General features: G+C 50.5%; 5 protein-coding genes across 6 annotated transcripts; 3 read left to right on the top strand and 2 right to left on the bottom strand.

The window, feature by feature from the left end:
* Positions 1–3: 3 nt before the first annotated feature.
* Positions 4–4,404, top strand: LOC122623299 (solute carrier family 12 member 8). Its single transcript, XM_043802372.1, has 7 exons — positions 4–704; positions 759–1,303; positions 1,463–1,664; positions 1,723–1,957; positions 2,047–2,643; positions 2,724–2,902; positions 2,973–4,404. Exons 1-7 carry the CDS (start codon positions 469–471, stop codon positions 3,130–3,132), a joined length of 2,154 nt encoding a protein of 717 aa, XP_043658307.1. The 5' UTR covers positions 4–468; the 3' UTR covers positions 3,133–4,404.
* A 252-nt stretch (positions 4,405–4,656) lies between these two features.
* On the top strand, positions 4,657–9,128 carry LOC122623762 (poly(A) RNA polymerase, mitochondrial). Its single transcript, XM_043803084.1, has 3 exons — positions 4,657–4,864; positions 4,931–5,786; positions 7,892–9,128. Exons 1-3 carry the CDS (start codon positions 4,762–4,764, stop codon positions 8,769–8,771), a joined length of 1,839 nt encoding a protein of 612 aa, XP_043659019.1. The 5' UTR covers positions 4,657–4,761; the 3' UTR covers positions 8,772–9,128.
* On the bottom strand, positions 5,859–7,480 carry LOC122623764 (tetraspanin-2A). Its single transcript, XM_043803087.1, has 2 exons — positions 7,331–7,480; positions 5,859–6,714 (listed from the first exon to the last, which is right to left on the bottom strand). Exon 2 carries the CDS (start codon positions 6,701–6,703, stop codon positions 5,969–5,971), a length of 735 nt encoding a protein of 244 aa, XP_043659022.1. The 5' UTR covers positions 6,704–6,714; positions 7,331–7,480; the 3' UTR covers positions 5,859–5,968.
* Positions 9,129–9,217: 89 nt separating the features above from the next.
* LOC122623763 (N-alpha-acetyltransferase 30A) lies at positions 9,218–11,850 on the bottom strand. 2 transcript variants are annotated; one of them, XM_043803086.1, is made up of 3 exons: positions 10,739–11,850; positions 10,424–10,669; positions 9,218–10,242 (listed from the first exon to the last, which is right to left on the bottom strand). In XM_043803086.1, the coding sequence occupies exons 1-3, from the start codon at positions 11,474–11,476 to the stop codon at positions 10,078–10,080; spliced, it is 1,149 nt and encodes a 382-aa protein (XP_043659021.1). In that variant the 5' UTR covers positions 11,477–11,850; the 3' UTR covers positions 9,218–10,077. The 2 variants fall into 2 exon arrangements, with proteins under 2 accessions (XP_043659021.1, XP_043659020.1); XM_043803085.1 differs by having other exon boundaries at positions 10,424–11,850.
* An 8,882-nt stretch (positions 11,851–20,732) lies between these two features.
* LOC122624748 (mucin-5AC) lies at positions 20,733–24,854 on the top strand. The gene is made up of 2 exons (XM_043804435.1): positions 20,733–20,926; positions 20,993–24,854. The coding sequence occupies exons 1-2, from the start codon at positions 20,733–20,735 to the stop codon at positions 24,672–24,674; spliced, it is 3,876 nt and encodes a 1,291-aa protein (XP_043660370.1). The 3' UTR covers positions 24,675–24,854.
* Positions 24,855–25,049: the final 195 nt, after the last annotated feature.

Here is a 25,049-nt window from a genome sequence, read left to right as displayed (position 1 = left end):
ATCGCAGCCCACCGAAAAGTCATCGATGACGACTTCTTGTAGTTTACCAATAAGCAAGTGTTTTTATTTAACTTTTTGAGAGTTTACGTAGTCCGGTTACAGTTACACAAGTCCGACCAAGACGATGCCCGCCGTTTCCCGCTCCGGCCGCCAGTGAGTCCAATCCAGCGCCTCCAGCGGATCTGCGATCTTTAGAGGATTCTCCACTGGCTGCCTGCGTGGATGAGCTCGTACTTGGTTATTTGGATGATTGGATGTTTGGGTGCAGCAGTGGGACAGCGCAACGCCAAGAAATAGCAATCAGTTAATTGCCGCGATTACGCCCGAATAGTCGTCTGATAACCCGTGAGAACCACACAACGCAAAAACTGCTCAACTCCACGGAGCAGCAGCAACAACAAGAAACAACTGCCAATAGCGGTAACGGTACGGGGAAAGCGGAGCAGAGCTGAGCGGAGCGAAGCGGAGATGACTAATAGCTCGGAGGGCAATGGCAACGGGGGCCGACGCACTGTCGACTGGCAGAGATTCGGACTTGGCGGTGACGAAGATGGAGATGTGGCGGTGACTAGTTTTCGCCAGCGGACCAACAACAACACCGGCGGATTCGTAGATCTGGGTAACGAGTACACGTATGCGGCTGGTGGCCACCATGCATCCGGGGCCAATGAGATCTTTGCGGGCGAGCAGGGCGACAAGCCCTGGTAAGTGAATCAGGCAACCATTCTGGCCAGAATCCTAAGCCGTTTACTCAACAGGTGGCGCTCGAACTTCTTTATCTCTCAGCCCGTTCTATTCGGCACCTGGGACGGAGTGTTCACCTCGTGCCTGATCAACGTATTTGGAGTGATCGTCTTTCTGCGATCTGGGTGGATAGTGGCCCAGGCGGGCATTCTGAACGCGGTGTTGATCATCTTCTGCACTGTGGTCATTGCTCTTGTCAGCGTTCTCTCGGCAATCGGTATCTGCGAGCGGTGCCGTGTGGAAAGCGGCGGCGTCTACTTTCTCATAGCACACACCCTGGGTTCCCGCTTCGGAGGCGCCTTGGGATTGCTCTACTGCTTTGGCCAGGCTGTGGGATGCGCCCTCAACGTAATGGGATTTGGCGAATCAATGGCTGGACTAGTGGGACTTGAGGGCAGCAAGTGGGCTATCCGCGGGTTCGCTACGGCAGCGGTGCTCCTGCTGGGCTGCATCAACGTAGCCGGCGTCAAATGGGTCATCAAGCTTCAGTTCATACTGCTCATGATACTGCTGATCTCGGCGCTGGACTTCATGGTGGGCAGCTTCACTAGTGAGGCCAGTGAGTGTTAAACATTGATTCTTTTAATGGGTTATGTTATCTAAGGGGCATAACTAATGCCCTTTTAAGTAGATTCATAATTATTATAATAATTATTGTGGTTTGAAATGAGCTGCAAAGATTTTATGATAACAAGTAATTAATCGGGTTTCCTTTCAGGTGGCGGCTTTAATGGCTGGGCGAGCGGAAACTTCGTGGAAAACCTTTGGCCAAAGTACGATGATGGCTACTCCTGGTTCCGTGTGTTTGGAGTTTTCTTTCCCACCGTCACCGGAGTGCTCTCGGGCATCAACATGAGCGGCGACTTGCGTGCGCCGTCCACGGACATTCCCAATGGCACCCTGGCCGCCTTTGGCACCTCGTAAGGATTACCCACCTCCCTGGTCACGAGTACCACTTGACATTCGATTTACTTGCAGCACGTTCCTGTACTTGGTGTTCGTACTGTTTTTGGGGGCCACCTGCCAACGAAGCTTCCTGTATACTGACTACATGATCTCCGTCAAGGTGTCTGCCGTGCATTTTCTGCTTTTGGCCGGCATTTACGTGTCCAGCATGTCCTCCTGCCTCGGGGCCATGTACGGTACCCCGCGCGTCCTCCAGAGTATCGCCAAAGAGAGCGTCATTCCGGGCATCGATATCCTGGGAAAGGGTGTAAGTACCAATTGTTAATGGTTAAAAACATCTTTGGACCTCAGGAAACGATAAACAAGAACGAACTGACTTTTTCAAACTCTTTCTAGCGTGGTCCCAACAAAGTGCCTTTATACGCAATGGCTATCGTGGCCCTAGTCACCGTCACCTTTATTATCGTGGGCGACATTAACTTCTTGGCGCCGATCGTGACCATGCCCTTCCTGCTTACATATGCCTGCATCGACTACGCCTACTTTGCGCTGGCCCAGACCTTTGACATTCAGGAGCAGCGCGAGGAGCGTTTCCGCATTCAAGCATCGAGTCCCAGCTACGAGACACGTCGTTACGGCAGTGTTTCGGATACAGGCAACGACCTGGACTTGCTGTTCCCCGATCGGGTGCGCCACAAGAACCTGCAGAGTCCACAGAACTCGCCGCTGCACCAAACAGTTCCCCTGGAGTTTGACAACGAGGGTCCCAGCACCTCCAACCAGGCGCAGTCCTCGAATTCTTCAGACCGGAGAATCGACCACGAGGCGGACACCACACTGGCCGTCGAGCAGGCGGTCGCGCAGGCCGGCGGCGAACAGGACCAGGAGCAGGGTGACGATGCCGAACCGATAGCCCCAATCCGCCCGCCCATCCACTCCAAGACGAAAAATTGGTACTCCGGCTACTGCAATCGCTGGGCCTCGCTGCTGGGGGTACGTCTGCACAATGGAGACCACGCTTCTCCGGGAAGCTTCATTAGGCTTACTTATTTTTAACCCCACTCCCCTTGCAGGCCTTCACCAAACTGCTGGTCATGCTGCTTGTCAACTGGTACTACGCCCTCACCTGCTTCCTGGTGGTGTTCGTCGTATGGTTCTACGTGGGCACAGCCAATCCGGCCGTGAAGCCAGGCCTCACTGCGGAGTTTAACTTCTTCGCCTGGCTGAAGAGCGTCATATTCCGGTGCTTCGGGTGAGTTCGATGTCCGTTTCTGTTTCTGAAGTCTCCAACTAAATGCCATCCCGCTTCTTTTGGTGCACAGCAAACGGATGAATGAGTACGAGCAGATAGTCGTAACACCCTCGTGTCCCGGCGTTGATCTCTCACCCACGCAGCTCAACGAGCAGAACGAGGACTTCCGTCCGCGGCCCAACTACCACCACTCGTCCGTCATTGAGGGTCGCCTTATCGATGACATCTAGATCCCGTCAAGGATCTAGAATCCAGGTTCACCTGGGTGCGCGGCGGGCAACAGGGCAGTCGGCGTGGCTGTGGAAAGCAATAGTCGAGTGCATTTCTCTACCGCCAAGCAGTACTGCGTTAAACTAAAGTGAAGTGAACTAAACTTAACCCTATGTGTGTTTGTAAATCTGTAAGAATGTGTTTGATGTATAGTTAGGATAGCGACAGCTGAGGTCACGATGGCAGTATTCCAAACTCGCTTTTAGTTTGTTTTGTTTTAAGAATTTTAAAGTCTGTGACGCATTTTAATTGGGACTGTCCCATGATGTAGCGCGTAGATAAGAAAATGTTGGTAGTATATTGTATACGTTTGTAACGATTTTTAGGTTTTTGCTAGTTATAAACTTTCGGAGGTCAGTCAAATCAAATCGTCCTACAGTTGTGGAGACTCCATTTTGACCACAGCTGCCTAGTCCGGCGTTTACCACCGTGTCCATCCACGCCCCGCCCCGCCCACACGCACACACACCCATCAGAGAACACTCACACAACAACTCAGAGCATTTTCTAATTATTAATTATATTCTTAAGCTTCGCATTCTTTCGATGTGTTCCTTACTCGCGTAGTTCTTTAACGATTACTCCTTAGTCGAGAGCACATAACTTGTTGCTAAATGGATATGTTTCCAGTGTTCCGCACACAAAACAGAGCGCATTTTGAGGAGACATATGTGATACTGAGATAATAAGTGAATAAGTGAACCAAAAACCAGAAATCAAACTCGATGATTTGGCGCCTTGCATTTAAGACGACAACACACAGAAGAAAGCACAATGAAATTGTTACAGAACACAAGAACAAGAACAAGCCACATAACACACAATACACAACACAGAAAACCTAAGCTAAGCTGTAATCCTGTATTACCATGTCGGTGGACAATAACAGTCCTAATTGATAATATATAAAACCTGTACCCACGTACACACTCGGCATAAGATATCAGCAATAACCGCACTCTATATACACCCAATATATGTATATATATCACTCGCATATATCCGATATATACACCTCACGTTGATTGACTAATGTAACCGACACAGGAGTGTGTTAGGAAGATGACTAACGTATATTTCAAAAATATACCCAATCGTGTCCCTTTTGTACGTGTTTAGCCTAATTAAACCTAGTTCTACGAAACCCGTCATCCCACGGGAAACCCGCATGTAATAATAACAATAATAACACAATAACTGGGACGTGAAATAAAAACTTTATAAAATCACAAGCGTTTGAGTTTGGCGCCAACTAGAGCAATCGATAAGTTTTCAGGGATGCATTAACTTCTTCGGCGGGACTGGCTTTGCCAAAATGTCCTGCAATAATAGGGTTTTCCTAAATGAAAGTGGAGCTATAATGAGCTTAGTATGGCAAAATAATATGATTCATTACCATCCTTTTCTTTACAAATGCCTAAATAAACTACGGTTTTGAAACCAGGGCTGCACACCTAACGACTGCGGCCGATAACCGACTCCGCCTAACCTCAAAGCTACAACCCAACAATATTCGGTTAAATTCCAGAACAGATATCACCCACAACAAGTGGGTCTAGGACTTGACCTGCCCACATCCCACACCCGCCATGAACAGCTTAGTGCGACGCAGCGCGCAGCAGCTGAACCTCTGGCGTACATATTGCGTAAAACACAATGCTCCGGAGGCGGCTTCTCCCGGCCGGAACGCAGGTGAGCCCATTCTGGCGGAGATCTGTTCCCTTTTCAATTGCTACCAGTGTCTATGTTGGCCAACAGGAAAGCCCAACTACGAGGAGTTCATTGGCCGCCACCAGCGACAGGCCCAGTGCAGCATTGTGGTCCAGGTGAGCTCCGAGAAGTCGTATGCGGAGTTGTATAACTACTGCAGCTGCTTCGGCTCCATCCTGGGCGCCCACCACTACTGCGTGAGGCAGGACGAGGCCCTGCACTACATCCTGCTGGAGTACGCCACTCCCGGCGAGGCGGCGGCTGCCATCGGAGCGGGAGTCACCAATGGCGAGCTGAGCGGCGTGCCCGTGCGATCACCCTTTCTGTGGTTCCGCGCGGCGGGAGGAGGCAGACGGAGCCCCAAGTTGGTGCCCAATCCAGCGCCCGCACTGCTCGCCTTGGACGGCACCCGTCTGGTGGATCAGGGCCATCTCCTGGGTCTGCTGCGAGGTGCAGCGGACATCGAAGAGCAGGTGCTGCAGCTGCACGAGCACACGCGACTGAATGAGCTGGGAGTCCGCATGCGTTTTCTAGCCGCCCTGCAGGTGCAGCAGGCCATTGCCGGCATGTTCCCCGCCGCCCAGGCCCAACCCTTCGGTTCGTCGGTCAACGGATTCGGCCGGATGGGCTGCGACCTGGACCTTATCCTGCGCTTCGACAACGATATGGGGGCTAAGAGCCCACTGGAGGAGGCGGTGCCCTCGCGACTCGTGTACCACACCAAGGAGAACCTGAGCAACGGACGCTCGCAGACGCAACGGCACATGGAATGCTTCGGAGATATGCTGCATCTGTTTCTGCCCGGCGTGTGCCATGTAAGGCGTATTCTGCAGGCAAGGGTGCCCATCATCAAGTACCACCATGAGCATCTGGACCTGGAGGTGGACCTCTCAATGAGCAACCTGTAAGTGCCTGTTGTTAACATCCGTCTGTCTGCTGGCAAGCAATCTGTGATTCCCGTCCGCTGTGAAACCTTTTCTCGTGGGGGTCGCAATCTTTATTGTACTTATTGTTCGAACTGGGTATGAATTCTTAGATCTATCGCAGGGTCACTTGTCGCTACTAACTAAATATACGAGGCTGGGTTCAGCGGCGGTAGTTGCTGGCCTGTTCCTCCTCCTTTTTGACGGCCTGCACAAGCACGAAGCTCATCACGGCGCAGATGACATTGAGCAGGCCGAGAGTCATGGCCAGAGCCACAATCCAACCGGTTTTGCCCTCGAAGAACCAGGTCAGCTCGTCCACGCATCCGTTGAAGAAGGCGTTGCCGCTGACGGTGTCGCGGCAGGAGCTTGGCAGCGGCTGGCGCAGGTCGAGATAGTCCCATGGCCCGGTGGCCCCGCAGCAGCCAATGTTCTCCTGGATCATGGTCAGCACGTAGTTCGAGTATGTGTACTCTGATGTGGCCACAAAGCCGCGCAACGAAACATTCAGCAGCGGCTGCAGGCTGGAGTTAATGGTGCTGAACTGCATTAGGACCGCCGACCCGGCCACAATGGCGACGAATCCAAAGACCTGGGTGCCCACGAACACAAACAGAGCCAGGGTGTTCTCCATGAGCGCGCTCAGGCAGCCGAGGAAGCTAACGGCCATCATCACAATGCTGATGCCGATGAGCACGTACACGCCGATGTAGAAGGACTGCGCTTCCAGGATGCGCAGCCAGTCGTTGAAGCCTGGCTCAGCCCTCAACCAGACGGTCAGGGCGAACAGCGCCGTGGATATCATCCATGCCACGATGTTGAAGCAGAAGAGTGTGTACTTCACGCAGCCAATTTGCTTCTCCAGCTGCTCGTCGGAGGCTCCATAGCCGATACCCATCGTTTGGGAAGCTGGAAAGCAAAGGAAAGATCATTAGTGGAGTGAAAATCACTGCAAAAGCTGAAAACCCAAGACAAAAGATACTCGATACTTGATGGAACCACTAGTTGCTGACTAGGACTTCGGTGAATTAATCCTTGCTAATTGTGGAGGAGCTCCATTGAGTCACATACCAAAAGCTCGCCGTGGTTGCGTTTATTAATCACGATGTTGCTTGGCATTTATGGTTGATTCTCCCCGCCCTTTCCCGCCACTCACTGTATCATCGTTGGCCTTATCGCCGCTGTGTTTAGCAAATAGCGTTATCAGCCACGCACTAGATGATTAATACGAACAATTGCAACACCAAACTATTCAAGAGTATTGAAATGGGCCAGGTACCGCAGTGACGGGCGTATCCCTGAATTTCCCCAACATCCATGCATCACTTTTTGAAAACAACTTCAAATCCATATTCGTTAGACGTTGTATGGAAATACGTTTAACCATTGGAAACGTCTTTTGGGTGTGGTACCCATACCGAACTTCAACACTTATTCGATAGCACTTCAAAAAAATAGACCATCTTCATATATCTTTATATATTGCGTAGAGCTGCGAATTTGTATGCACTTTACTAGGATTCACCTTGCTTGGGTCGATACTCGTGGGGTCAGAAGGAAAAAATAGCTTGCTCAGCGACGGACTAGAAATAGGTGTCCGTTGCGCTCGTTCGTTGAAATCGTTTTGACCAGACTTTCGGTTTGGCTGAGATACGCGGTGGTGACAACATCCAGGCTAGTAGGGCCGTACAGTCAGGCAGGGAGAGCGGCCTTAGATAAGAAAGCTTCCTCAGCTCGATAAGATTAGATAGCGGCAGGTGGCGATTGCCAAATGTCGTGTATTTGGAACGCTGCTCTCCCTGGCTCTGCTGGGGCAGGTGAATCAGTCCTCTCCGCAGTACTGACTTCCCTGGCGTGCCGATGGCCATGATTCACATCCATTCACCCGCCCCTGATAAGCTCCCCGCTGCACTCATATCCGGCCAGTGGTGGGGGTCAGTTCTACGGACTGCACACTGTTGGTTGTCTCATTGAACGATGCCACGCCCGCTTTTAATACTCGCCCACCTTTTGGGGCGGGTGTTGTTCGCTGTTAGCATGAAATATGTTTTAAGAATTTGGTTTTTAAACGGAATCCCTCTTCCAGCACGGGCTTCTACATGTCGGAACTGCTTTACATGTTCGGCGAAATGGATCCGCGCGTACGGCCGTTGACCTTCACCATCCGGCGCTGGGCGCAGACCTGCGGCCTAACGAATCCCTCGCCTGGTCGCTGGATCAGCAACTTCTCGCTCACCTGCCTGGTCATGTTCTTCCTGCAGCAGCTGCGCCTGCCCATCCTTCCCACGATTGGAGCACTAACAAAGGCGGCGGAGTCTGGGGATTCGCGGGTCACCGAGGACGGGATAAGCTGCACCTTCACCCGGAATGTGGATCGACTGGGCTTCAGAAGTCGAAACCAAAGCTCACTGAGCGAATTGTTACTGCAGTTCTTTGAGTTCTACTCGCAGTTCGACTTTCACAACCGCGCGATATCTCTGAACGAGGGAAAGCCTCTGTCTAAGCCGGACCACTCGGCCATGTACATAGTAAACCCACTGGAGCAGCTACTAAATGTGAGCAAGAATGTGAGCCTGGAAGAGTGTGAGCGACTGCGCATCGAGGTCCGGAACGCGGCTTGGGTTCTGGAGACGGAGGTGGAGAATGCCTCCGTTCCGGAAGCCGACGGCCAGGAGCTTTCCTGGGGCCTGTTGAACCTGTTCAAGCATCCCGAAAAGGCCGTCATTCGGCCGAACATGTTTTTCAAGCCGCGCATGGTCGAGGTGAGCGATCTCTTCGAGCAGAAGGAGGCGGGAGCAACGCCCAGCTCCACTGCTCCCACACCAGCCGTCACATACAAGAATGCCTCTGTGCGGCAGCAGGTGCAGAGCATCAAGGCTGCTACGCGCTCCGAACTAAAGCAGCTGCGCGGATCGGGCAGCGCAGTTCCGCCGAACAGTCCCAAGAATCGGCGGAGCAGCAGGTGATGCTCCTGATACTGGCACCGCCCATGTACATACTTAGGATAAGCCACAACTCCACATTCAAGGTGGGTCAAGCTTCAGGTTAGGGCAGCCGCAGTTGGCTGAATTGAATGTTGTTCATACTTTTAAAGCTCCTGTTAGTTAAGATAAGTCTATGAGTATTTAAACCGATTGTTTTTGACGAATGAGACCAAATGTAGCAGGACGGGAGAAGATCAGTGAGGCAAGTCGGAAAGAGCTCAAGGGAGCAGTCAATAATTGATTTTGTGGATGAGCAGGTATCCGTGAGACATACTTTCCTAGTTAAAGTAGTAATAATTCTGTTTTGTATGATAATAAAACGAAAATACCGTACCAACATTCCTGACATTTACTTTCTCCCTTGGAAAATAACACAAACATCCAAGCTCATCCCAAAGATGTGCTAAACTGAAGAACACAAGGCAGGATTTTCGTATTTGTTGAAGATTTTATTGCGTTCTTTCAATGTTATTCGGGATTCACCACATCCGCATCCTTATCGCTACGTGTATCTGTGATCTGATCTCAAGCGAAACAACACTGGAGAGCACAGAGAAGTGACAGCAGAGCAGATGGTGAGGACCATGAAGGACCATCTGCCTAATGAAAGGTTTCAGATGCATATAACGCTGCATTTCGTGTCTGTTCTCCGCTCTTGGTTCCAATTGCCTTTATTTTGATATACATTTCTCGTGTGTTTCGTTCGACTGTACGTGATCCTCGCTTTTGATCGATCTTTTTACAAAATTTGATTCTATGTTTATAGCTTTGTAAATGGGTGTCGATGAGCGTGTGCTGCGCTGCTGCTTCATGTTGTTGTCTATTCTCTAGATCGATTTTTGTAGATTGTTTAATGTACATAACTAATTGCTTGCTTACGACTTTAATGTTTAATTTTATGCATGTAAATCACGTATTGCATACAAAATTGCCTTCTGTAAAATTAATCAAATTTCGGGTCCGTTGTGTGCTGCTCGTGCTGCTCCTGCTCCTGCTTAACTGATCTGATCTGATCCTCTGCAGATGTTGCTCTTGCTGATGCTGCTACATAATAAAATAATTTACAAATGAAGAGAGACAAGGGACGGGGTGAGTGGGGAGTGGGGAGAAGAAAAACTGATGCTACGATGCTTCCTAGTTGAATAGGTACAAAAAAGAGGGCGCCGAAACAAGCTGCCAGCTGGCCAGGACCCAGGACGAGCGGAGCGCCCTGCTCCTCCGCAGAGCAGATCTCGACATCTTCGGCGGCTACTTAGACAACAATTTCAACGGCAGCCGCCGGGTCCACTCATCTAAACCAGAGCTTCAACCGCAGCGCGTCCACTCCATTGAGATAGTAACGGAACAGCCGCTTATCACGCACGAAGCCCAAGTTCTCGTAGAGCCGCAAAGCCGGCTGGTTCCGCATCTCCGTCTCCAGCACCACCTCGTCGGCATTGTCGGCCAGCATTGCCTGCAAATGGGGAAATTTTAGTGGTGTATGGGTTTTCACGGAAAGAGAGTTAAGTAGTTAAGTAGCTAATGATTGGTTCATATCCCTCGCCAATGTGCGTGGGCTGCATGCCCAAAAGTATACCTTGAGAAGCTATTGGCGAGCTAACTAACAGATATGTGCAAACCGACAGTCTTCCTACCTCTATGGCCTTGGTGACCAGCGTGGTGCCGATCTTGAGCTTGCGATACTCCTTGCGCACGGCCAGCATGGCGATGTAGCCGCGCCGCACGTTCATGTGCATGTCCAGCTTGCACACAATGGCGCCCACGTACTGATTGTCGTGCGAGGCGAGGAAGCAGAGTTTTGGCCAATTGTAGATGAAGTAGCGGTACGTGTATATCGAGTAGGGCTCGGACAGCTCCGCCTGGATCAGTCGCATGATGTCCTGCATGATGTTCAACATGTGGGGGATTAGTATTGCGCATAGTTCGGATAGTTCGGCGATAGTACTCACATGCATTTGGTGTTCAGCCTCGTATTCCTTATACACGATCTCGTCGGCTGAAATGGCAGGTTCTGGCAGCTGGAGCTGTGCTGTAATGGTGGGCGTTGCCCCTTCTGTGGAGGCGGAGGGCAGCTGCTTCTCCTCCTGCTCCCGGCAATAGCCACTCCCCGTCGCCACTTGCCCTCCCTGTTCCACAGCCGCCTCCTCCGAAACTTTTGTTTTTGGGGCCGTCGTTGTGGTTGGGTGTGTGTTGGCAGTGGTGTTGCTTGTGGCTGTTATGGGCTTCTCCTCCGGATTGGAGGCGTTTGAGTCTGATCCTCCCCCGCCTCCGGCTCCTTCTCTTCGCTGTTTGCGGTTGTTGTTGCTGCTGTCCACGCTGTTGTTGTTGTGGGTGCTGTTGTTGTTGTTGCTGCTGCCGCTAGTGCTGCGAATGTGATTGTTGTTGCTGTGCCCATGTGCATGGCCGTTGAGGACCTCGACTATCGGCGGAGCATCCTGCTCCTTGGGACCATGGCCATTGCAAAGGTGCATCTTCTTAAGCAGGCCCCTGAGCTCCTGTGCTGGCTCCTGGTCTTCCGTCGCCTCCTCCTCCTGGTGCTGAGCGTGTCCATTGCTGGGTGTCTGCGCCTCCAACTGGCCACTGGAATTCGGATTCGAGTTCGGATTCGAATTGGGGTTCTTATCCGCCGAGTTCTTTTTGTTCTTGTACTTCTTCTTTCCGGCCGCCGCTGCCTGAGCATCCGCCATTCTGAAAAGCGACGGGGTTGGGTCTGAGGGGGAACACGCTGCTCCTCCTGGGTTTATCTGGGAGGACTGGGAATCCTCGCCTGCAGCCGTGTACCTCGGACTTATTTTTGGTTATATTTTCACAGTTGCTGGTTTTTCATTCACACGCACACGCACATACACACACACACGCACACGCACGCTACAAACGGGGCAGTCGGTCGTCCTCTTTATTGTGCTTCCGATATCCGGAGTTCCGATCAATCCGATCTCGATCTGCGGCGCTAGTGCGTGGGCATGCCCAACTTATGTAAAATCCTATATCCCCGAAACTTGCGATTTTCCTTGCTATGAATAAATCCGTACCCACACATATGCGCGAACAGCTGTCACAGCAATCGATTTCCATTCGATACTATCGATACAATCATCGCCTGCAAACGGTGACTTTCGGCAACTGAATTGTCAAGTGACAGAGTAATCACTAAGTGAACAAACTAAGTTAAGAAAAATATTTATTAATTATGTTATTATATATTAATATTTCAACTAATTTATCTATGACATGCAACTGACATACATGCACCTACGCTTCTTTGAAAAAGGCTGTGTATGAAAGAAATATAATTACAATCTTGTTATTTAACATTTTATTAATAATTTTAATGGCATTTAATTTCTGACTTTGGAGTTGTTCTTTATATATAGGTATATTTTTGAAATGTATATTGCGCCAACTTATACCGTGCGTGTACCTTTTGGCGAGGGTGCGCTGTACGTAACGGAAAAGAGGATCAATAAGAAGAAGAAGAAGGAACTCCTCTTCAAAGTTCCCTTCTTACTCTTCCTCTTCTTCGGAAAGCAGAAGCAACTGTACGGTGTTAATATTTTTGATTTTCGGCGGCTTTTCATTAAAAATTTGATACAAATCGGTTTAAAGTGTTAATTATTATTAAGTGCATGTCGTGGCAATGAGAAACATGAAAATGTTGCCCGAAAGTGGATGGAAACCAACTAAATTGCTCAAAACGTATGTGCAGTTACACTCGCGTTTTAAATTATGTGTGTGCGTGTGTGTATGTGTTTGTTTACTCCTGCTTTTCATTTTTTTGTCTTTTTTGTTTTGTGAAACTAAAATTATGATACCAAACTAATAAAAACGTTCTTTAATTGGTAAGTTACTAGTTATGTATTAAATAACGCTATTAAAATTCGGTTGTATTGATTGATAACTCGGCAGTGCAACCTTCGCCTACTTTCGGTTTTCATTTCGCGCTATTTGCATTCGCCGCCATAAAATAAAATCCATAAAATACAGCTAAACCGAATGCAATAAAACAAAATGCCAATCTCAAATCATTGGTCTTACACCAGTCCTCCGGTTTCCAGCGATCCGAGTTTCCTCCAGTTTCCGAGCGTGGAAACTGGAAAACGCAGAAACAAAAGCTCAGTATAAGGAACTTACGAGGGTCGACTCAAAGCAGTAATGAAAACTCCTGCTTTTCATTGCATGTAGTAGTAGTAACGGCCAGGAGAAATCCGCCTGCTGTTTGCAGCCAATTTTGCGGCTACTTAACGGCGGCCATCAGTCGACTGATTTAGCGTTATAGCCTGTCGCTTTAATGGACACTTCAGCTCCTCCCAACGTCATAATCGGAAGACTTGGGTAACGAACTCGGCATTGCCGATTTTGCTGCTGCTCGCTTGGGCTTGCTGCCTCCAGACCTCCAGGTCTCTAGACCTCCAGAATTGGGACATCATCAGCACTAGATGGCGACGAAATCCCCTGGGGAGAAGGAGACCAACCTTTTGAATCAGCAATGCCCACTTTGCATACGGAATTGGACTTGAATTTGATTGACTGAAATTGAATAATCCGAGCCACGCGATTGGATAATTTCTTGAAATTTTGCATACGAACTTGCAGCCGCAGATTGGTGAGCAGCAGCAGTTTGGCGTCCGTTTTGCTGGACGTCTGTTTCACTTTTCGCTGTTGCCGCAGTGACGCGGGCAAATCCAAAATTAGCAAAGCAAACAACACACAACACACGGAGAAAGTGAATGGCCGAATAAAGTAAAAGCAGCAGCGGAGAAAGGTGGTGGAGAACGGGGAGAGAGAGCGGGAGCGGGAGAGGACAGGTGCCGCAGCCAACGCCTTATCACCTCGCTGGTGGAGATCTCTAAGCGGCCCGCACAGATAGAGAGACCAAATCGATGGACGCGAGTTACTGGCAGCTAAATTTTACACCCAATACGACACCCACTGACGAAATGCCAGATCGATATATGCAATTTGGCCACAATGAACACGAACTTCTCGATTTACACTATCACTATCAGTTTTGCATCATAGGGATGTATCATGGTTTGGTGTACCATGAATAGCATATTCCGTGGGTTCGTCAGTTGACTCCGTTCTAAAGGTTAGAGCTTCGTATGGTCTATGGTCTATGGTTACTAAGGGGTGACCTTAGGGTATTTGGCCTGCGACCTGAGTCGTTGACCAATTTTATTTTGCACATCCACGGCGCATTAAAGCAATTCACTTTTTGCGCGATGCTCCAAAGTTCCAAACATAGCTCCATGGGGCTCGGCTTGGCCCCACTCCATTCTCCCCGAGCATTTGGCCGCGTCATGTCAAGAGTTATGGGGCTGTGTAATCTTTCTGAGTTTTCGTTTATATTTTTGGTTGTTTTAGTTGGGTTTCCTTTGGCGCTTTGGCGCTTTGTTGTTTTGTCCGTGTCGCAATGCGAGTGTGCGCAAAAGGCAAAGGCAAAGTCAAAGCGCATGCGCTCCAAATGTGAAGCACTTGGCCAAACCCTACCCCTAGTTCCACCTACCTTACCCATCCCAAAACAACTTAACTGAAGCATAAGGCATACGCCATACCCCATACGCCATTCAGCTCGAGCTGAGCAAACTTAAACCGCAGACGAATGTGTCGCGTCAGCGTTAAATTGTGTCAAATGTTGTCACACACAAAAAGCTGCCTCAGCCTCAGTCTCAACCTCATCCTCCCTTTTTGCGGCGAGGAGGTAAACACCGTTGTGTGTAAATGGCAAACGTTACAAATAACCAAAAATCGTTTTAATTATTTCGGGCAAAACGTGCCAAGCGCAAAATGAGCCCAAAGTTAGTGGCGCTGGTGGGTTGAGCAACTCGGTTAACCCGAGGCTTGTTAAAAGATAGAACTCTCATGTTTTGCGTTTTCACATGCAACGCAGTGACTCACCACACTGGGTGTTATGCATAATGCCTCTCTGAATTGATTTTCCCCATTTTCCCCTTGATAGCAAAGCGTATGCATCCCCCTGGCAGCCGGCGCACTTCAAGTCCGTCGGCAGGCGAAGCGATCGAGTGGCAGCAATGGGAACTGGGACCACTGGGGGACCACGCCGAGTTCATTGAGGCCCATCGACGATCGGTGATCGGTGATTGGTGATTGGTGATCGGCGATCTACAGACCATGGCTGGCCGAACTCCCAGTGCGTGAGTCTTATTATGCAAGCGGAGCGGAGCAGAGACCACATGTTAATAAAAACCAAACCAATCTAAGCCCGCTACACTTCGCGGCGGAGCAGAAAGTCAGAGCAGAAAGCCAGAGAAAACCAATCGAATTTGTCAATTGGGGAAAGAAGCTGGCCGAAGTGAAATGCCCGTCCGCCAGCAGAAACCCGTCTGCATCCGCGGCACAGTGCTGTTTACCTGTTCACCTTCCCCAACCGGAGCCACACTCCATACTCCGTCTTATCACAGTTCGCAGTGTACTTGGTCAAGGCAAGCAAGCCACTTTGAACCGGCGATCAACCAATTTTGTGGAGCTCAGTTCAGCTGGGTGACCGGCCTCGCTTCGCGCTCGGAATCTCGGAATCACGAAATCCCTCCCAAAAATGTCTTCTAAGCCAAATCGATTTTTAATTGATACTCTGCGCCCTGCCCAAGGCAGTACATTAAGAACTGGCCAAATAGCAATCTGCTATCATTATGTCATGCTAATCAATTGAGATGAGGCCTCGTTAAATGTTAAAGTCGTTTAATCTTTAGTTAAATAGTTTTATGCAGTGCCAGTTGAAGCCGTGGGCTTGATCCTATGGTTACTATTTCCAATGTTATTGCACTACAACAATCTAGTTTCGGCACTTGACGTGCATTAACATGCCTTTTGAAATTGCTTTGTGTTAAGTGTGTTTTTACAATGAACCAATTTATGTAATGGCTGCAAGCGAGCCTAATAGATGCTATCTATGAGGCCAACAAGTTGGAGCGCCGAATCTAGGCTACCAAATCTAAGTTCATGCCGTGCATTTCAAATGCGATTAAATGCGATTAAATGGATGCATCTAATCGATGCACTCGGTATCCAGTGTTTTCTAGCACCGACTTCTAAGAAGCCAGGTCGCAGCAGCCCAAGCAGAAGCAGAAGCAGCAAAAGCGGTAGTAGCAGCATAAGCAGCAGCATGAGCAAAAGCAGCAGCAGCAACTGCGGCAGCGGCAGCGGCGGCGGCCGCAGCGAAGTTGGCCAAGACTACTTTCGGCCGCGTTCAGTACGCTGCGAACGCTCATTGAAAATGGTCTGCAGGCCGCGCATGCGATCGAGACCGAAAACGAACCAAAATCGAGTCCGCTATCTATACGGATACCGACACAGAAGCCAAGCGACAGTCGCGTGCTCGCGTTTTGCACCGATTTAATTTCGGTTTTTCCTTCCCCGTCCATTTTTTTAACAGTGTGGTGTGCTGTGCTGTGCTGTGCTCCGTGTGCATTGAAAGTTTGACGCCTCTGGAGTTGTGAAAAAGCGTCTCGATTCGATTTAAATTTGGATTTTAAAGAGTGCGCGGCGAACGTGAGCGAGCGGTCGAAAATTGAAAATGTAATTGAAAATTGAAAATTGTTGGCCACTGCAGTCCGCTGGTGACAGGTTGTTGGTGGCGGTGCACAGGCGATGCACAGGCGGTGCAAGCAGCAAACAAAAGACTTAGGCAACGAACTCACGACTCGTGATTCGAACTGGCTGCACCACACCAACGACCTTGACACAAGGGCACTGCAAAGGGGATCTCGATGGCATGTGCAACGAATGGGATAATAGGATCTAATGGCGGTCTTTCAGACAAAAACTGTTTAGTTTGTGTAAACCAAGCAGCTTATGGCACTTGGAACTTTAGAAAGAAGTAGTAATGGGATTTTAGGATACTAGGCTTCCTTGCTTTACAAACAGCTAGAAAAAGAGGAAAACCAATTACCCCTAATTTAATTGCATACCCTATACCCAAGTAGAAGTAAGACACTACGCAACACGAGGCAGTCCAAGAAGGGGAGTAGTGAAATAACTGGTGGTAAATAAATGCCAGCAGAGAAGACAACATAATGACAGCGACACTTTTCATAACTATTATAGCAGCAGAAAAGCAATTCAAAAATTAAGCAAAGGCATGTAAAGTGTTTTAATATTTATTATTACTGTCGTTGTTTTTTCGGCAATCCGCTGGTGAAAGTGTTCACCAAAAGGGAAACAACAGGCCACCGAGCCAAACAACTTGACAAACAAAGTGAAGAGGGGCAGCGGCGAACAATAATAAAAACAATAATTAAGCATCTGCCAAGGCAAGAAATCAATCGACTGGGTAAAAGTGCCAATAAACAAGTCAAACAGATCCAAATAGGCCCAAACCCGATGGCGCATTCGAATCCAAATCCGAGCCCGATTGCGAAGCAACAACCAATAACCAAACCCAAACCAAAACCCAAAGTCCGAGTGTAGCCAAAGCCAAAACCAAAACCAAAGCCAGTTGGCCAAGTTAGCCGCCTCGCCAGCGACTTGGTTCAGTTTCGGGGCTAGTTACTTGTTACTGGCTTTTCCTGGCCGCCCAAAACAACATTCACTTGTCATATGCAGTTGGCTCAAGTAGAATCCACCATCCAGGTCCACTGGTCCACTGGTCCGACTGGCAAAACGAGGAAAACCGCAATGGTTAGGAGCCCATAAGGCACATGGCAGCCGAGTAAAAGTGGCGTGGAAGCTGCGCATTTCAGACCATGCTGATGCTGTGATGCATCTGCCGCCTGACTAATCGGCTGACTCGGAGTGAGAGCAGCGCTTTCTCATCTCAATTCAGATCCAAGAGCCGGAAATAGCAGCCAGTTGTGCCAGGCAGCCATAAAGGTGACCTTCACAGTCGCCCACTGTCGATCCAAGCCGGCTGCCCTGCACAACGCGATGAGAATTGAGATCAGCTCACTTCTGTCTTCTGGCACAAAGCAGTGCCAAAAGGATTTGGATTGAAAGCGCAGAGAAATTCAAAAACATTTGAATACGTTATGGATTTTAGACATAGGCCTCTTAGTAAAATGAAGTGGAATCTTGAAAGCGACAGTGGCATCGTGGCTAAAGCGGCTTAGCTGCTTCGATGCTAGATTTGAATAGGTTGTGCATTGAATAGATGAACCGGATTGAGATGCTGATCTAGACCATAAACACTCCGCCCAGTCTATTGACCTACAAATAGTATTTCTCCCAGATAACGATTCCAGGTACCAACGCCCCCCTTTGGGCGTATTTATCGAACTTCTAGAGGCCATTAAGATTAATGACTAGTTAATCAACCTGACCTTTGTCGGCCAGCTTCGAGCAAGGCTAAGTGCTCTCTGCTCTTGATTAAGCCAAGCTAATGAAGCGAATGCTTGGGCCAAAGACAATTGTCTTCTGTTTTTGTGCAGACCACTGATTCCCCTTTTTTCTTGCGATTGTTTCTCTAAATTGCTGTGTGATTGCTGGCCACGGGTAATGGGGTGACTGTAAAAGACGTAAAAGTTCACGGCTAAAGCCATTCGAGCCAAGGACGTGGGAGGAAAATTGCGTGTGGACAGATTTTGTCCAATGTTTTGAGGGACTCTGATCCTGAGACATTCAATTAGGTAGCCTTAATTTGATCGGAACTTTGTACCAATTGGTAAATGTTCTTCTAATGTAACTGACTGACTGGTTCTACTGTGGTATTTGCTCCAAAACCTATTCTTTGAAAAATCATTTCCCAGAACTATGAGCTGACAAAGTTCCAGACAAGTTGACACTTTGGTGGGTTCACAAATTGAATTGTGTGGCCGAGTCGAGAAGTCGAGTTTCATTTGCCCGGGGAGTAGCCATTATTCAACACTTCCTACATCTGCCATTCCACCCGGATCCCCGGATCAGCGGATCAAGGCCTTTAGCTCGGACTTTTGACAAGCTTCCGCGTCAGCATACAAAGTGTCGGTTTTAATAACTATCACATGGCACAATGAAATGTCAAGAGAGTGTAAATGGGAAATGAGAAATTGCAAATGGCATATGGAAAACGGAAAATGCTTTGGAATCGGCTCAATTGGGCTGATACTCTACTCGTACATGTCCCAGGGACTAGGTTATTGTGCAGATAATAGCATTAATAGGCGGCTGAGATTACTTAACACACATTTAATTGTTACCAAACACACGGAGCGCAGTTGCTCTGGCTTTAATGCGCTTCAGTGACGTCGTCGTCGTCATTACTACCATCATCATCATCGTCATCATCATCATCATAATCGGCTTGGCATGGCTTGGCTAGGCTACTGCGGTTGTTTTTGCTGAATTGGAAATGCACTCACCAGAGATTGGCTCACATTTCGTGTGCCTGCCGCCGCAATGGCAACAAATTATTTGCGTTTTGATTATACGTCCCATACACACGCAAAAAGTCACGCACAAATGCATTTCCCCCCTCCACGAGATTTAATCGCTGTATGCAAAACGAAATTGCGTATGCGCCATGTGGTGCAGAGTTTATTAGTCATCGACCTTTAAACTATGACGATGCCGCGAAGTCGTGTGGCACTTCACATCTATATACCCTTTTCTGTCACATTTAATCAACATACATTGAGTTTTAGTGTCCACTTTTGGAACTCACCGCAGAGTTAACCGCTCTGCGCAGATCCCAACCAACGGCATTCCACAGATACTTCAAGATGCCATTCCGATCCCATTTGCTAACGCATTGGATTCAATCCCGTCTGCAGTTGACTTCAGTTGTCGCTCATTTAGAATGCCGAGCACGTAGCCGCACTTCAGTTCAGCTCAGTTTAGTTGAGTTTAGTTGAGTTAGAGCGGCATACCTTGGCCATAACTATCTTGCCTCGTTTTCGACTAGATTACCTAACAGTTCATTTTGCTAACGGCTTCGCTGCTGGACAACCTCGGCAACGTCTTGTCCCGTCATCGCTTTCTACGGCACTCATTTAATTTATGATTTAACTACGGCAATTAAGTGAAAATTAAACGCTCCGATAGGTTCGATAGATGGAGTACCTAAGTCTCGTTCCTCCCCGTCGTCCAACCGCTGAAAATCTGACAAAAAAGTCATAATTTGGACAAGATCTTCGCTGCAGGCTGCCACTCCATTTTAATGTCCAGCCATTTCCATTTTTCATTTCCCTCGCCATCGGCTCTTGCATCACTCTCATCCTGACCAGATGACCAGAGGACCAGGACCGACCAGTCTCCAGTTGCGCAATCCTCGAAAATCTTAGCAAAGTATGGTGATTCACACTCCACTCTTTAACAAGTGTTTTCTGATTGGGGGTTACGTCTTGTTTTCTGCCTCCGTTGGTTTAATAAATTTGTACACTTGTGCACATATTTGTCGCCGCCTCTGAGCACTATTTTCAACCATTTTTTCCACTTTCGTTATCGCTGTCGGCTTTTGACAAAAATTTGTCATGCATTTCATTTGATTTCTTTGTAAGTCGCTTATTATTTCCCCATTCTCCTTTTCCTGGGCGGAAACTTTTGTCTCCGGGAGTCGCGACTGTGATCTGTGATCTGCTATCTGCGATTCGGATTGCGAAAAAACCACACACATACAACACACACGGCAACCCGATTATTACCACCGTTGATGGACGTTGATGAAGCTACCGAGCTGGCAGTGGTCAGTAGCTCGGTGGCTAATGTGTGGTTGATATGGTTGATTGCTCGGTCGGTTGGTGGGTCAATCAGTCAGTCAGTTTACGGGGAAGTCAAAAGCGAGGGGGTGAGATCGTTATAAGTACGAAAGCGAAAGGTGTCATTTGTGTTATGGCCAAGTTCCTTGGGGATCCCAGATCCCAGATCACAACCCTATAGGGTATAGGTATATTGATGAACCGAGATGTGCCTTTCTGGGGAAAGCAGATACCTTTTCAGCTGTTTGTAAGGATAGTAGACATGCCCCGCCTTCTCTCACGTTTCTCCTTGCAGTCCCCGACCCGCTTTCCCAGGATGCTGCGTGAGTGCCTGGCGCTGATCGCCCTCCTTCAGCTGGGGGGCGTGACGCGGGCCCTGCCCACTATCCAGGGCGGGAATGCGCGGCAGCAGCTGGACAAGAGCTTCTTCCAGCCGCCGGAGATCGAGCAGACGATCGACGAGGTGCAAAAGATCCTGGCCAACGATCCGGCCTTGCCGAGGCTGACGCGGTGAGTGACAAACGGGGCTTCGACTGGTCAAAGACGGTGCGATTCTAATACCCCCAATCTTCGCAGTGGCGAGATCGAGGAGCTGTACGAAAAGGTGACCCGCGAGGAGTACGAGAAAAGTCTGGAGGCTGGCGACATGAGCCGCGCGGACAGCATGCGAGCTCTTATGCTAGTCCTGCCCTTTAACACGGACAACAACACGGAGGAGAATCTGCAGGAGCTGTACACGCGGCCACCGGTGACTCGCGTCATCGACGCCTACACGCCGCCGGACCCGGTGAAGTTTCTTACCGCGGATCCCAGTGCCCTGCCCAGAAGTACAGTGCCAGGGGGCAATCCTGCGGTGGCAGCCACCACTTACAAGCCAGCCTACGGCTTGCTCCACGGCCAGACGAACCCTCTCCAGCAGCAGTTCAGGCCCATGCCGCAGGCCACAACCTACCATCCGCCAGCGCCGCCGCCGGTGGTTTATCAGGACTTCCGGCCAGTCACCGCAGCCTCTCTGCCTTCAGCTAATCCCGCTGCTGCACCTTCAGCCGCCCGATTTAGCTCCCACTACAGCGCAAAGAACGCTCAGTTCCTGAGGAAGCCCAAGCCCTCCGAAGGAGCAGGTGGCTCCGTCAGCAGCACTGTCAAGCCGGTGGCGGACATCCTGGAGAGCCTGGGCATTGTGTCGGGCGGTAAGAGCGATTCCGCCCACAAGAGGTATGCGCTGGACGACTATTACCCCGCGGAGAGTGCCCCCCAGCCGTCGGTGGTAGCGGTGGCGGATCTACGGGGTCTCCAAGGGGCGCGAATCCGCCCGGAGGCCTACTCAAACTTCAAGCCGCTGAACATTGGCGAAGAGCTGCGCGTGAAGCCCGAGGTTGAGGGTTACTTGACCCGCTTTGGCATTGTAAGAAAGGCTCCAAAGGCACTGAAGAAGGAGGCAAAGCCCACGGAGGAACCCACTGGCGCACACACGGAACTGTCCACGGCGACGGCCCGCTTGCCGCCCACGGGAAACGCGGAGTTGGCCAAGCTCTTGGAAAATCTGCAGGAACTTGAGCGACTTCAAGCGCAGCCGAAGAGAAAACCTCCCAAAAGCACCACAACCAGCACCACCACTACCACCACGAGCACCACCACCACTACCACACCTGCTCCAGTGCCGCTCATCACCCATGGGGAACCACTACTCATCGAGGCCAAGAAGCCACGCAGGAGAATCGATCCGAACATAGACCTCAACTTTGCCAACGCGGGAAACCACCAGGCCACGGCTACCAGTTCCGATGAGCTGTCCAAGTTGTTGCAAAATCTCCAGGAACTGGAAAAGCTGAAGATTAACCCGGAAAATGTTATTAAGGCAGCCAGTCCAGGCGCCCAATCGTTGAGCAGTCGTTTCTCTACCACAAGCACAACCACTAGCACCAGCACCACCACCACCCCCTCGCCTGCCCAGAACGAAGCACGAGAGCTGCAGCGAATCCTTAAGCAGCTCCAGCAGTTGGAGCAATCGAGCAGAACCACAACGAGCACAACCAGCACCACCAGCACCACCGTAAAGCCATTGAGAAACCAGGCTTTGGGCTTGGGCTTGGGACTGGGACCAGGCAGCTCTCTCGGTGCCGCCGATCTCTTCCAGCTGCAGCGCCTCTTGAGTGACGATCGCGAGCTGGAGAAGCTGTACGAGCAGGCCAGGAACAGCAAGAGGAAACAGCAGCCCAAGACGACTCCTAGTTCCACCTCCACCACATCAACCACAAGTACCACAACCACGAGCACAACCACGACGCCCAGGCCCACACCCTCAGTGGACCATGCTCAGTTTGAGGCACTGATTACCCGTGTCCAGCAGTTGGAGCAACTGCAGCAGCCCACAACACCGCCTAACTTCCTCACGAGAAACGTGGCTGGTTCCAGGCCGGCAATTAGTCTGCCTAGCAACGATTATGCCCACCTGCAGGAACTCTCGCCGACCTCAGCCTCCCTCGTTCCCGGTGGAGGAGCTGTAGAGATCTCCACGGCGGCTTCCACCACCAAGCAGAGGCCCTTGAGCCACTTTGAAAGGAGCAATGGATTGCTTCGGGAAGAGGTGCATCCACAGGACTACGTGCAGTTGCAAAAGCTGTTGAGCAAAGTCCAGGAGTTAGAGCGAGTGCAACTTCGAACGGATCACGTGACCCATCCCCATTCCCAGCTGGTCACCGCGGCCTCAATCCGCAGTCCCAATGTAAAAACTGTCAATGGAGCTCATATCGTTTATGCCCAGCGAGCCAAGGATCAGGAGGCGGAGCTGGAACCCGAGCTTAAGCTGGATTTGCCCGTCTACGAGAAGCCAGTAACCATGGCCACGCCATCCCAATCCTCCAGCGAGGAGCTCCGGGAACTGGCCATGAGTCAGCCCGCCCATCCGCAGCACGGATCCTCACCAGACTTCGGTCAGTTCCAGCAATTTTTCGGTAGCCTGGAGGACACGGGCGAGCGCCAGAGCTATCAGCACATGCAGCCCATCTATAAGACGGTGCAGACTCAGCCACCGACCACGCCGGCTGCTCCTCGTTTCGTGCCCGCTAGGAGGGCTCCCACTACGCCCAGCTCCGGGCCCAGAAAGGCGGATCTGGAGGAGCTGCAGAAACTGCTCTACAACACGCAACAGCTGCAGAAGCTAGGCGTTGCTCTGCCCCACGAGTTGTCGCAGCAGCTCGAAAGCCAGCTGCAGGCTACCTCGTCCTCCACTTCCTCCACCACCACTACGACCAGCACCACTCCGGCTCCCGCTCAGGTGCACGACACCTCCTCGCCGGCGGTATTTTCGCTCACCACCAGCCGTCCGAGGGTGCGCCCCATCCCGGACCCCAAGCCCACCACGGAGAGCAGCCTCCAGCTGCCCGTTTTCAGTGCCACCAAAATCATAGAGGCGGCCATCAAGCGGGCGGCCAACAGGATTGGTGTAAGCACTGAACTAGCGCCCAAACAGGGACTGCCCAGCGATTTGGTCAAGGGACTGGGCGTGGGCAGTGGCTTCCGGCGGCGCAGCGATGAGGGCGACGCGGAGGACTTGAATGAGGGCGACGAGAGGGAGGGAGAGCTCGATGGCGACCTCATGGCTGAGTTCAGCGAGCTCAATTACCAGCTGGCGAAACCGGAGCCCGAGACACCCAAGAAGAAACGGGATGACTCCACAAGCAATCTCAGCGAGCTGCAGCGCCTGATCAGCAATCTCCAAGAGCTGCAACAGCTCAATGTGAGCTTGGACCAGGTAGCCACAGCGACGTCAACTGCGAGACCCAATCCAGACGTCGCCTATCTGCAGTCCCTGCAGAGTGGGCAAGACGAGACGCTGAAGGCGCGGCGGCAGAGCGTGGAAAATGCCACCACAGAGAGTGGCAAGCAGACGGATGGCGAGGACCCGCCAGCGACCACCCAATCCCCCACCAAGATTAGTCTGAGCCTGGGCCTGGACGACATCGATGGAGACACCAAAGGTGCAATTGGGGAGGAAGGAGCTAGCAGCACTAGTACAACCACCACTACCACCACGGAGGAGCCGCGGAACGGATCCCTCGACGACTTGGCAGACTCATTTGGACCTGATCCCGTCAGCGAGGAGCCCCCGCCGCCAAAGAAGAAGAATGGATTCTACTTCCTGGCCGACTGGAATTCGTTCCTCGAAGTGGGTGACGGCGACGACCAGGTGGTGGTTCGACTCAGTCCCAAGATCGGGGATCCGCGCCTATTTCTGCCCGTTAAGATTCCCTCTTAGGAGGAGGATCCTTCGGACCGGCTAACTGTACATATGTTTCCTCCCAACTTCGTCGTCCTCTTCCAACCGCTATCGTAATGTGTGTGTATTTATTGTAGTCACTGTCCTCTCCATCTGCGTGCCCCTCGGATAAGGGATCCGCAATCCGGGGACTCATAGTCGTAAGTCCGGCCTAGGATGTAAGAGTCAATCACTGAGTTCAAGGGCAAGCGAAAAGTCGTGGTTAATGCTATGTAAATGTGAACCTAAGCTCTTGAAATAAAGATATATCTATATAGTTAAAGATGGCCAAGACCTTTTTATAGCCCACAGCAGATGAACTAATTTTAAATGCTTTTACATACTTTTCATAACATAACATCAACAAAGCAACTT

The sequence above is a fragment of the Drosophila teissieri genome, chromosome X (genome assembly GCF_016746235.2).
Source record: "Drosophila teissieri strain GT53w chromosome X, Prin_Dtei_1.1, whole genome shotgun sequence".
NCBI lineage: Eukaryota > Metazoa > Arthropoda > Insecta > Diptera > Drosophilidae > Drosophila > Drosophila teissieri.
Note: the sequence above shows the minus strand (reverse complement) of the source record. Positions and strands in the feature narration are given on the sequence as shown.